The 12,300-nt window shown below is 57.6% G+C and overlaps 1 protein-coding gene across 5 annotated transcripts in view; it reads right to left on the minus strand.

The window, feature by feature from the left end:
• Positions 1 to 12,300, minus strand: part of Fam3d (family with sequence similarity 3 member D) — a 27,779-nt gene that overhangs the window by 3,051 nt on the left and 12,428 nt on the right. For 3 of the 5 annotated variants that reach the window (XM_004631699.2, XM_023715756.1, XM_023715758.1), the window contains exons 4-9: positions 9,583 to 9,603; positions 6,860 to 6,977; positions 5,542 to 5,600; positions 3,670 to 3,720; positions 2,146 to 2,230; positions 1,473 to 1,599 (exon numbers count right to left, since the gene is read on the minus strand). In XM_004631699.2, the coding sequence (XP_004631756.1) occupies positions 1,473 to 1,599; positions 2,146 to 2,230; positions 3,670 to 3,720; positions 5,542 to 5,600; positions 6,860 to 6,977; positions 9,583 to 9,603 (461 nt within the window). Of the gene's footprint in view, positions 1 to 1,472; positions 1,634 to 2,145; positions 2,231 to 3,669; positions 3,721 to 5,541; positions 5,601 to 6,859; positions 6,978 to 9,582; positions 9,604 to 12,300 lie in introns of those variants that run through there. The other 2 variants (XM_023715759.1, XM_023715757.1) reach the window with 2 other exon arrangements.

Below are 12,300 nucleotides of genomic sequence, written 5' to 3' on the forward strand. Positions count from 1 at the left end.
ATATATGAAACAAAATGAGTTAAGGTTCTATTTTAAATTCTCAGGCTTAGTTTATGGAAGAAAAAAAAAACGTAAGTGGCAAAATCTACCACTGAAATAATTAGGAAGAGAAAAAGGAAATTCCTGATGCTGCCTGGCTGGCATCCTCTTCCCCCCACATGGGGAAAAGGACAGGCTGGTCCCTGCGGCCTGTGGCCTGTGGCCTGTGGCTGGCTGGTGCTAGGTGGCAGGTAGAAAGTGGTACTGACTCCTCTTCCCAATTCGCTCTCTAGACACCCTGTCTTCTGCACCAGGAACTGAACTCAGGGCCTTCACACGAAGCTACATTCTCAGCTCTTTCTTATTCTAGACAGGGCCAGCATGGCTGGACTCCAGCCTGAGATCCCCTTGCCTCAGCCTCCCAGAGTACTGTGATTAAAGGCGTCAGCACACCTGGTTCGCCAGCACACCAATTTTGGGTCTGGACTTTATGGCCCCGCCAGCCGGGCCTCTGCCTCTTCCTACGTCCTGCCCTGAAGTCTCCAGCCCTGCGGGGTCCCGCCCTGCACCCTGCTCTGGCCTCCTTCCTCCAGGAGGGCCTCAGCCTGCCCCTTGTCTCCACTGTGATTGCCCTGATGGGCACAGGTCCCTTTAGAAACACAAACCAGACAGGCATTTTCCAGACAGAGAAAAATGCCTTCAGCCCACGGGGTCTGCCGCGGTCTTCCGCCCCTCCATGCCTCCCGCCCCTCTGCTCTCCCCAGGTTTTCTCTGTGTCAGGCCTGGGAGGCCCTGCTCTGAGCAGGAGGATGGGGTAACGGGGACCCAGGCCTGCAGGAGGGACGATGCGCCAGCCTCACCGAGTGGCTTGCAGACCTTTGTGGGCTGCTGAGAAGCCCCCGCCACCCTTGGCTTCTCCCAGGAAGTCAGAGGACACTTCCCTTCCCAGTGGGGACTTTCTGGGCTCCTTCACAGCTGCCTGGCCCTCCTGCTGTCCTCTCTTGGTGCAGGTTTGTTCTCCGTGGAGTTTGAAGGGGCCTTGGGGCTCCCCTGGTCCAAACCCCTCCCTTTAGGGGTGGGGAGACTGAGGCCTGGGGGGTGGGAGCTTCCAGGGTCACAGCTGGACCACAGCCATGCCCGCCACTGGATGCAGGCTCATCTGCCCGCTGTCCCTCTCCCCGCCACCTCACTATGCCTCTCTGACCCCGTCCTCCTCCATCTTCTCAACTCGGGACTTGCCTGTGCCCCTGTGCCCTGCCCTGGTGCCCTGCCCCTGCGCCCTGCCCCTGCAGGCACAGCAGCCGGCCGGCAACTTCCTGCCTGCGCTGGCTGGTGGGATGCCCAGGACTGGGGTGCCCACTTGGGACACCACGTGGGTGTCTATGGAGACTCCTCCCACCAGAAAGTGCAGGGACAGTGATCGCCTGCTTGCGCACCCTTCCCCGCACCCCACTACCCTTCCCTCTGCAGGCTAGAAGGCTGTGGGGACCCACCTGCTCGAAAGGGCTCTTGCTCCTCAGGTCTTTGGCTCCCAGGAAGACCCAGCTGTCCCGGAAGCCCAGGTTCTTGGCGTAGGAGCTGCCCAGGTTGGTGAAGAGCTTCCTGATGTCATCGTTAATTCTGTGGAGGACATGGCCGGCCTGGGCAGGGGGCACTGAGGGACACGAGTTGGGGGGATGGGAAGGAGGTGCCCAGCTCCCCACCCTGTGAGCAGCACCCCGGCCAGAGGATATGGGGGGCCTCTCGGGCTCAGGGTGGGAGTGGCATCAGGCAGTCCTGCCCTCTTCACAGTGGGTCACGAAGAGAAATAACTGAGGACCTCGTAGGGGAGTGACTGAGCCATGAGAACCTCCTCCTCCAATGCCATCATCATGGGTCACTGTGTGAGTGTCATGCTGTACTTACAGGCTGAGATGTCCCTGATGCCACTAAGTGGCCTCATGCTACGGGGCTGGTAAGGAGGCGTGGGTCTCCCGCACCGCACCACAATCTCACGCTGGGAGCCGCCTCACCTCCTAACTTCTGTACCCAAAGGCTGGGAGCAGAACATTCCTTGAGCCCTGGCCTGCTTATTTCCCTTGGTTAAGTCATCAGAGCAGGGCGCTGGGATGTGGAGGTCTTTGACTTGCATCACTACATGGGCCTGCGGGTGAGGCTGCCACTTACTTGGTGCCTGGGTCGTCGTAGGAGGCCACCAGCACCAGGGTGCCCTCTGTGATTTCTGCAAGGAATTTCAGCAGGAGGTTGGGATCTGTGGAAGGGAGGACAGTGAAGAGCAGGGCACTAGGGGGTGTCGTCTCCTTCTCTCAACTTCCTTCCAGGGCAGGAGCAGCAGGAGGCGGGCTCCTGCAGCCTATGAGCAAAGCGAAGGGCCCTCATGCCAGTGGTGGGGCTGAGTAGACATGGTGTCTGAAAGCCCCCCAGGGCTCTGTGGTGCACCATTGGCCAGAGTCCTTCTGCCCTAGTACTGGGGAGGCGGAGGCAGGAGGCCTCTAAGTTCGAGGCCAGGCTGGGCTGCATAGTAAGTTCAAGGCTAGTCATGACTAGATAGTGAGACTCTGTCTCAACGTAACAATAACAACAACCACAGTAGCCCTTATAGGTCTACTCCAGGGGACTGAGAGTTCGAGCTCAGGCACCCTGGTTGGTCAATGCCCAGGTGAGCTGTATGTTTCTTTTTATTCCTCACAAAACACGTGATAATGGTTTTCTGCTTAGGGATACCATACAGTTTTCTAAGGTATATTTACTCAGGTAAAACAGCGAGCTGCCTTCAAGGAAGGAGCTAGCAGCGCAGGGGTATCTTGCATGAGGTGCAGCCTAAGAAAGGTGCTCCTGAGTGGCTGCACTTGGAAGGAGCGACCTCTACACTAAAGCACGGACAACATCTGTCAAAGGCAGATGAGGAGTCACTCATTTGCAGCATCTTGGTAGAGCTTCAATGGGACACTGACATTGCGCCCAGGGGAAACGCGCTTCAGTGGAATCACACGTTATTAGCACTGGCTCCGCAAGTGCTGGGGCCCAGTGCAAAACAAAAATGGGGGACCTTTCATTAAAAAATTTTTCAGAGCAGAACATCCAAGCCCCAGGCAAGCTACTGGGGCGGGGAGGGGGAGACTCGGAGGACAGGGACGCCAGATCAGGTCCTGTCTGTGCTAAGATGACTTTCTAAGGGGCAGCCACGTGCTCAGAGAGGCCGCAGACCCTGTCTTGCAGGGATAGAAGCGAAGACCTCTGCAGAAAGATACAGAGGACATGTGTCTGAGAGGTCCTTCCTGGACTCCCAGTGGCCCTGTCCTGACCTTGGCGACACTAGACGCCACTGTGGCCTGGACGCGCTCTTTCCCTAGCACTGATCCCTGGGCAGAGTTGGGGAAACAGCCAGCATTAGTATGTCCAGGATTGAGGGTCCGCCTCAGCCCCCAGGGCTCGCACATACCCTAGCATCTGTGCACTATGACCGGGGTGATCCCAGGACACTGGCTTCAGTGACGGGGGCACCCTCTGCTCACCCCCCTCCCCCCCGTGGACATGAACCCTGCTCTCGAATCCAAGCCTGAGAGGCCCTGGTGTGCACCACTCAAGGTATTCAATGGCAGCAGGCAGCTTGGGCCCAAGCCGGCTGCGCCCAGGTCCCCCACTGTGGGGCAGTCATCCGCCCAGCGACACCATGCTGAAGGTGCCTACCTCCCGTGTACATGTCGAAGGAGCTCATCCTCATCACCCGTCCCGTGGTTCCTAGGGTCAGAGAGCAACAGTTATGTCCTGCAGAGCCAAGACCTGCTTGTCTTTCTGCTGAACACGGCCACTCCTGGTCAAAGGTCTAATTGTAGCTTAGGCACGGAACAGACTTAGGTCCTATAAAAACCAGGCAGGACCAGAGAAGGTGCCCAATAACGCTGGGTTGACTCGAGAGGAACACGAGTGCTGTGGCTGACTGTCCCAGAAGGAAAAGGAATCCGACCAAGCTGGTCTGCTGATTGCTCATGGGCAAACGCAGCCTCGTTGACCTCAAGCTTTGCATGCGTACAGTGGGTTGCAGGATTGACAGTGAGGTGTGCTTAAGATAGTAAGCATACGAATAGATTATGGGGCCAACCAGATAGCTCAGTGGTCTAGAGCGCCTGCTTAGCCAAGTTTAGGAAAGTGCAGGGAGGTTCGATTCCCGGCACCACATGCCGTGCAAGCCCCACCCCCAGGGCAGGCTGAGCCAGCCACAAAATAGATTCTGGCTGCAAGACAGGCATGAAAACAACGACCACTATCCTCCTCACTGTGCCCACCTATACTGAAAATCTCCAAGTTTGCAAGGGAAAAGGACTTGCATTGGGCTACATGGCGCTTAGCTGTCCATAGTTGTCGTCTGCGTTGCTTTAGCAGAGGAGCCTGCAGTTTGGGAAGGAAGGTGCAGTTCTCTCCTTACGCCACGAGATGGGAGTGTTGCAGAGCGAATGGAAGTTCTGCGGACAGGCGCAGGTGCGCAGCCCCGCCCGCACTGGCTGCTTGGAGCCCAACAGGGTCCTCGGACAGCTTCATGGTGCTCTGGGGTTTTGGGGTGAAGGGAGGACCCTGTGGGTTGGCCCGGGCCACACCTCCTCCCTGCCTTGTGTTCTCAGGTGTTGAGAGCCACTTGTGCCGATGGAAGTCAGGGCAGAGGCAAGCGGGTGAAGGGTCACTCCAGCAGGGACTTTGGCCACGGAGGGCAGAGGGCATGATGGGGCGGGTGGGATCCTAAGCAGGAGGCCCTGAGAAAGGTCTAGGCTTCCTTGCGCAGAGAAAGCCCATGGGCCGGCCTTTCCTCCCTGCTCCTCACAAAGCCAGAGATAGCAAATACCCAGCAGTAACAGCAGGAAGCCGCATGCCTAGCCCTTCCTAGGTGCTGCTCCACGCACCTCCAGCGCCTCGTTAGCCTTGAGCCATGCTCAGTGTCTATTTTCTGGGCAAGGCAAAACAAGTCTCTGGTGGCAGGGCATCCCCTGTGCCCTGCTCTCAGTGGGGTATGCAGCTCAAGCCCTGGGTCCCGCTGTGATCCCAGTCTCACACTCTGCCGTCTCCTTCCAGGTTTCAGCCAGAAAGAGCCCATGTCACTCTGCTTCCCACAATGCAGCTCCTCCAGGAAGGACACGCCCTGCTTTCTCTCAGCCACCCTGTTCTCGAGGGCCTAGCTGCCCACTGTCCCTTCTGGAAGCCTTCCCTGACTACCCTGGTGGTACCACCCACGGGGCTGTCCATCCGGTTGGCAACTGCCCTGGTGCCCAGTAAGGCCTGGCCCACATAAGCTGCTGTGAAGGCTGTTCTCTGAGTGAATGAATCCCTGTGGAGCAGAGGCTGAGCCCAGGGCTGTGTGCGTGCGTGCGTGCGTGCGTGTGTGTGTGTGTGTGTGTATGGTGGGGTGGCCTAGGGTGGGGAGGCCCCAGATAGGGGTAGTGGCCAGGCGTGGCCAGCCCCATGGGCAGACCAGGGCTTGGGGGCCATGGGTGCCCAGGCCGGCTCGCTCCCACTGGGCGGTAGCTGAGCCCTCGCGGCTGTGCTGCCCCTGCCCATCCCAGCACTACTCACCGTTCACCAGGGCGACATTCAGGCCTCTGCCCACGTTGTTCTTCACAGGACTCATGAGGCTGGGGGAGGAGAAGGAGCGAGGTACAGCGCGGGCCCAAGAGGGGGCAACCTCGCGGCTGGGGACCCAGGCAGGGCTTGGGGGCCACACATGCTAACTGGGGCCAGCCCTGTACTCCTGGGCACCAGTGGCCCTGGGGCCCCTGGGGTGTGACTCATAGCCCATTTGGGCCAGGATGGTCTGCCGGGAGAAGGGGCCTGGTCCCTGCCTGCTCCCCACCTGGCAGCCATGAGGACGCTGTCAGCGTTTCAGTTCTGGGGTGGCTAGGTCCCCTTGTAGGGCACAGCTGGCTCCTTCCCGCCTGCCTCCTGGTGGTCCTCAGGGGCTGTGCTTGTGCATTCCCACTCCTGGGCCTGGCCACTCCCAATCTGGGCAAGCCCAGCCTCCGGTGCTGCGGGCCACGCACAGCTGTGTCACCCAGGGCAGTGAGGGAGACCCAATGTTGGCACTTTTACGGTGATTCAGAGGATCAGTCTTTCCAGGGACTGTGACGCCAAACCAGTGGGTGGCCTCCTTTCTCCACCACTCAGAGTCGTCTATTTTTAGTAAAGAAAAATGAAGCTGACAGAAGAAAGTAGAGCTGAGGATTGGCAGGAGGGGGTCTGGAAGATATACCCTGGACCCCCGGATCCAGCTGGGCCTGAAACCCACTCCCTCTAAACTTTTAGGTGTGGGAACTACCAGCTCCTTGCTTTGCCCAAGCAGATCATATTAGGTTCAGGATTCTGATTTAAATACCAGCCTGCCTGCTTTTGCAGGATGAGCTTGTCCTTTACTATCTAGGTAGGATAAGGACTGTCCAGTGTCTAGCGGAAGCCCTGGTACCTGCCGTGTCTCACTTTGATGTCCGGTACTTATCCTGAGTCTTTCCCCTAGGGAACTCCTTCTGTAGGGAGTGTGACTCTTAGGAAGATCTGAGTTCAAATCCTGACTTCAACTTTGGCTGGGCACGTGACCCTGTCTGAACCTCACTTTCCTCTTCTGTAAACAGGGATGGTGACAAGCACATCCTGGGGTGCCCAGGGGCAAGAGGGTGCTCAAATACTCAGTCAAGAAGGACTTAGCAAGGTGGGGCAGCCCTAATGCTGTTAGGGTTTGTTGTGATTTGTAATTCAGGTGCCTGGAGTGAGAGGCAGTCTAGGAAAGCTGTTGCTCTGGAAGCCAGTGGTCCCCTGAGGCCTGGGCTTTCCAATGAATGAATGAATGAATGAATGAATGAATGAATGAGAGAAAGGAGCCCAGATGCCCTCAGGTACTTACATTTCATTTTCAAAGCACATGGAGGGGCCCACGACGTTGGCGGCCCCACTGCAGATTTTAAAGGCGAAGAAGTTGGCTGGGCAGGGCTTGCTGAGACCACACTTGGACTTGGGGACTTCTGCGGAGTCAGAGGAGCTTTGGGAAGGGGTGGCTGGGGCTCTGCTGGCCCCCAGAAGCACAGGCCCTGGCTATGCACCCAGCCACTCCTCTCCCTCTGAGGCTTCCCCTGCCAGCCCCAGCGTACCCCAATAAGTATGAGGAGCACCGGTGTAGCTGGTGCCCGAAGTCACTGTGCAGAAAGGGACCTCTTGAGCACCTCTGCCCGGGGCTGCAGCAGCCTGCTGAGCCCCACAGGGCCCTGCTGACAACCACCTGGGCCCTGGTCTGGTGTGTGGGTGGGGGTGCTTGGAACCTCATCTTCCTCATCCAAAGAATGAGGGTGTGTCTGTCACGATTCCGTCTTCCTCACTCGTGCACAAGTACCTCCTAAGTGCCAGGCCCTGGGCTGCCACGGGGAGTGGGCAGGTGGCCCTGTCCCCTACTCAGTGCTTATAAGACACCTGGCAGCCCCGCAGCTCCTCCGATGACTGCAACCAATACCCTCGCAGGGAGAACCCAGGAGGCCTGGGCTGGCAAAGGTGGGGCCCTAAGCTGCAGGTGCTGCCAGGCTTTTTGTGAGCTGGGACGCCAGGGCACTGTCAGTCCAGCAGGGTCCACTTCACCCAAGTGTGTTTTAAGCACTGCCCCATGGGGTAGAGATGGCAGCACAGGGAGGGCCAGGAAGGCAGAAGCAGAGGGCGCCTGCTGCAGGGTGCAGGGGTGCGGTCCTGTAATCCACGGGCAACACCCACCCTCGGCTCCCTTCCTTCGTCTTGGGCATCCTTAGTGGGAACTGGCCGGGAATGATGATGCCCAGGACAGACAGGACTGGGGCCTAGAGGACGGCACCTTGCGCCTCGCTGCCCGGGACCCGGTCCTGCCTGGGGAGTCAGCTGAGGTGCTGTTGCCTGGGGTCTCAGGCAGGGCCTGGCTGCCCCACCCCTCCATCCCCCTGCATTCTCTGGAGGCCTGAACAGGGAGGGGTGAGTTTCAGGCCCCGGGGACCATGGCTACCATTCACCCAGGGCCTGATCCTCCACAGTGAGTCTCTAAGCTGCACACCAGCAGCCTGGCTTAGGCTGGCTTTACCAGAATTGATTTCTTGACCATCCATCCTTCCCAGACAGGCTGCTGGAGGAGGGAGGTGCCGCCCGGGGTCTCAGCCATGGGGAGCCAGGATTTACTCTCTGGATTCTGACCGAGAGGCTTCCATGCCCAGTTGCTCCTAGCCCTGGTCTCAGCCTCTGAGGCGACCCTAGTCCAAGTCCCCAGGGCTGGAGCTGGCACACTCTCAGAAAACAGAGCAGGGACAGGCAGGACCCTTCCGGTGCTCTGCAACAATATGCTGGTATATGTCTCTCTCTCTCTTTTTTTTTTTTCTTTTTTGCCAAGTGTGAAATCAGGGAGTTGGTTAGATCAAGTGGTAAGTAGGTTTCCTCTTAAATATCAACTTGGACCTACTGTTAGGGACCTACTGATACAGCTGCAAAGGCTGCCTTCAGGCCTGGAAGGAAAGAGCGCTGGGACTGATTGGTGATGTCTGCCCCAGGAGCAGCCAGGAGAGGAGGTGGCGTGCGCATGTGCGTGCATGCGTGTGTGTTTAGGCTACTTTGAGCTTCTGTGTCTGCTTTAGAACCCAAGTGCAGATGCTCCAGGAGATGAGGGTGAAGGATACAGGAAAATAGATCTCAGTCACTCTTGTTGTCTGCTCTGTGTAATCCGATGCCCTCCTTAGCTGGGAGGCACTTACCCCTGGAACTGCGGCCCTCATCAGAGTCACCTCAACAGTAGGGCTGGCAGTGTGGCCTTGTGCCAAAGGCTGTTAAGGAGCTTGTCTCTGGGTTAGTTGGGGGGGGTGTGCGTCCTGGAGTTGGTGCTTGCGACTCAGTGGGCCTCCGTGTCCTCACTACAGAGAGCGGACAACTATAGCAGCTATGTGGGGGTGTGGGGTGGCGCCTGAGAAGCGTGAACACAGCGTGTGGCCTGGAGTAAGCACTGTCGCCATACACTGCACGCAGCCATCACTTCTGACCTCCTTCCTGTCCCCAGGAGCCGAGGAAGCCCTGTCCGAAGCCCACAGCGGCTCAGCCCTCCTCCCCACCACGGCTTCGTCCACACTACCCAAGCGGCTGACTCCACCAAGCCCTACACTGGGGCCCCAGGGTCCCTGTGCCTTGGGTGGTCCTTGCTCTCCAGCCCAGCTGATGGGCTCTGTCCTGCCTGCAGCCCCTCTGGCCTCTCCCCCTGGAGCCCAGACATTCACCTCTGCTAGCAGCACGCCTGGCATTTCCACCCCTACGGTCAGTGCCCCTTGTTTTTGTCCCAGGTCCCTGTGGCATTTGACACTTCCCGGCAGCTAAGCCAAGCCTGGGGTCCTTGCAACAGTGACACCCAGGGGCTCCCAGCCAGGCAGGGTACAGAGGGGGAGGCAGGGGTGTCCTGTGGTCTGGACCCAGGAAGGGAAACCCAGCGTCCCATCCCTGCCTGTGTGAATGGCTGGGTGACCCCCCGCCCCCCGCCCTGCTGCCACAGGTTGTACCAGATTTCGCTGGGACCCACAGCACTGGGCATGTAGACCTTAGGACACCCGGCCCTAGAAGAGACGGGGGCTGGCAGATACTCACGGATCTCCTTGGAGGCCACACCTGGGGAGAGAAGGTGGAATCATGTCAGAGAGGCACATGAGGAGGCGGGGCCGGGGCCGGGCAGTGGGAGGGAGGCGCTTTCGAGTGGCACTGTAGCCATGAACCGGCAGAGCCACCTCCTCAGGGAGTCCTTGCTCACTACTGCTGCGGCTCCTTCATATGGGCACAACACGTGTATAGCCATGCACATAGCATGTGCACATGCAGAGACACATGTGCACACACGTACAGACATGGGCCCTGTGTGCATGTAGAACACATGTGTGCAGACACACTTACATGCACTACAGACACACATGCACACATGCATGCAGACACACACTGTACTTGTGTTAAAAAGAAGCAGCAGCTGGGTGTGGGGGCGCACACCTGTGATCCCAGCACTCTGGGAGGCTGAGGCAGGATGATCCCCAGGTCAAGGCCAAACTAGGAAACTTATTGAGTTTGTCTCAAAATAATTAATAATAATAATAATAATAATAATAAAGTACAAAGGGCTGAGGATGTAGCTCAGTGCTCCCTGGGTTCAGTTCTCAGTGTTGAGGAAAACGAAGGGAAAGGGAAAGAAGAGGAGGAAGAGGATGAGGAAGAGGAGGACTAAGAAGAAAAGGAGGAGGAGGCGGAGGAGGCAGAGGAAGGGCCAGCAGCAGCGGCTGCTCTGCTCCATGGCCTCTGCAGCCTGCTCTTCACGCTGCGCACTGTGCTGGGCTCCACGCCTGGGCCTCAGAGCCCTTGGCTGCAGGTGGGGCCCATCACAGCCGCCCTCCCTGGGCTGAGGGGACCGGACATCGTCAGTCTGTCAGGGGTGGGGAGGGATGGAACTGCTGCTGTTGGCTTAGCCCACGCTGTGGTCTCTCTCCTGACTGTCTGCAGTGCCAGCTGTCTGCAGCGGCTTCAGGGGCCTCGGTCCCTCCATGCACCTTGTCACATGCGGTGTCCTGGGTGTTTCCACGACTCAGTCCGGCCTTGCACCTGACTGGTGGAGCGGCTTGGAGGAGAGGGCCCCCAGGGGATGCAGAAATGCCACAAGGCACTCTCCTTTTTTGCTGGGTTCCGTGGACACACACACTTTCTATCTGGACTTCAAGGGGCTGCTCATCCTCCTGTGTCCCCACACCCTGCCACCAAGGCCCAGGCGCAGCAAGGGACCCAGGCTGGGCCTCGGTCCTGTTACACTTCTCTGGGGACAGAGCCCTTCCCCGGGCCGGGAAGGGAAAGGGAGAGAATGTGGCACGACACCTGCCTGTGGCTGGTGTCACGGCAGCCCACGGAAGTGGGTCTCACCTGTGAGACAGCACTGCACAGGGCCTGAGGACCTATCGACGGGCTCTGGAGACTTCTGGGAGCTGCTGCATCTGGCCACATGCGAAGCCAGACCCCACTGATCTCCCAGTTATATGACCCAAGACATGCTGTTTTGTTGAAACCAGTTCAAGGTGAGTTTATCACTCCATTTGAATAACTCCTCCTATCTTGCCAGGTAAGTTGGGAGTCAGCTTCCTCATTCCCATGCCATGGAACTTTCTGGTTTTGAACTCCCCTCAGACGAAGTTTATAGCCACTTCCCTGGGGACACTTAATGTTTCCTTTTCCCATAGACTGAAAGTTATTAAATACATAAAATAGAATAAATTGAATTACACAGGAAACCAATTATCTATCAATATAACAACAATGAAAGGAAACTGGTGCAGTAGTAATCCCTGTGCCTCAATATAAATGCCCTAAATAATCAAGTGGGGAAGGGGCGAACCCATAGGATGGGAACCGTGAGGTACACCAAAGCCATCCTTTTAGGACGGCCCCCTCGCGGCTCTGACTGGCCAGCTTCCCCCTGGGTGCACTGCCCACATTTTGCGAGGCTCTGGGTCATGCTAATGCGCTTATTCAAGTCTGTTCAAGTCTGTTCTCACACTCAGCCCACGCACAGGGGCTTCTGGACAAGTGACCCTATAGGCATCTGAGACCTCACAGAGCTTGGCATCTGGTGAAGACTTATTGGAGGTATCATTTTGTCAAACCACAGATAGTCAAGATGCCTGTGGGGGAGAAATAATTACTGGGGTCACCTACGGCTCCTGGCCTTCCACTGGCATCTGTGGCACTGTCCTGTGGGGGCAGGGGTAGTCCATAGAAGCTGTGCCAGTGGGCTGGGGGTGTCACGGTCACCAGGCAGCCACATCAACTTCTAAGTCACCCCAGCATGGGCCAGGCTTCATGCTGACAAGAAGCCAGACCCTGAGATGGGGTGCTCAGGCCCCCTACTGTGGGGTCATGCTGAGGACTGGGCACCTGGCTTCTAGGGGCCCTGGGGAGCTTCACAGTAAACTGAGTCAGCCAGGTCACGAGGTGCTCTGCAGTGCAGGAGGCTGCTGTTCTCCCAGAAGGACAAAGTCAGAGAGGTATGATCCCTCCCCTTCTTCCTTCTCTTGATCAGAAGGGGTTTGAATCTGAGAAACTCATGATCCCATTCCTGTTCTGACAGCTCCGAGGGGAACTGGATGAGTTTTTAACATGTCCCCGAGCTTCTGTTTCCTCAGGACACATGTGAACCTGCCACAGACCACAGATGAGTCCATTTCTCAGTGGGGCTCCATGACACAGTAAATGAGATTGTGCATTTACAGCAGGTAGCAGCCATCCAGCCCCTTGCTTGTCAGTGTATCCATCCATCCATTCATCCATCCATCCATCCAT

The sequence above is a fragment of the Octodon degus genome, unplaced genomic scaffold (assembly GCF_000260255.1).
Source record: "Octodon degus isolate 3935 unplaced genomic scaffold, OctDeg1.0 scaffold00043, whole genome shotgun sequence".
NCBI classification, from domain to species: domain Eukaryota; kingdom Metazoa; phylum Chordata; class Mammalia; order Rodentia; family Octodontidae; genus Octodon; species Octodon degus.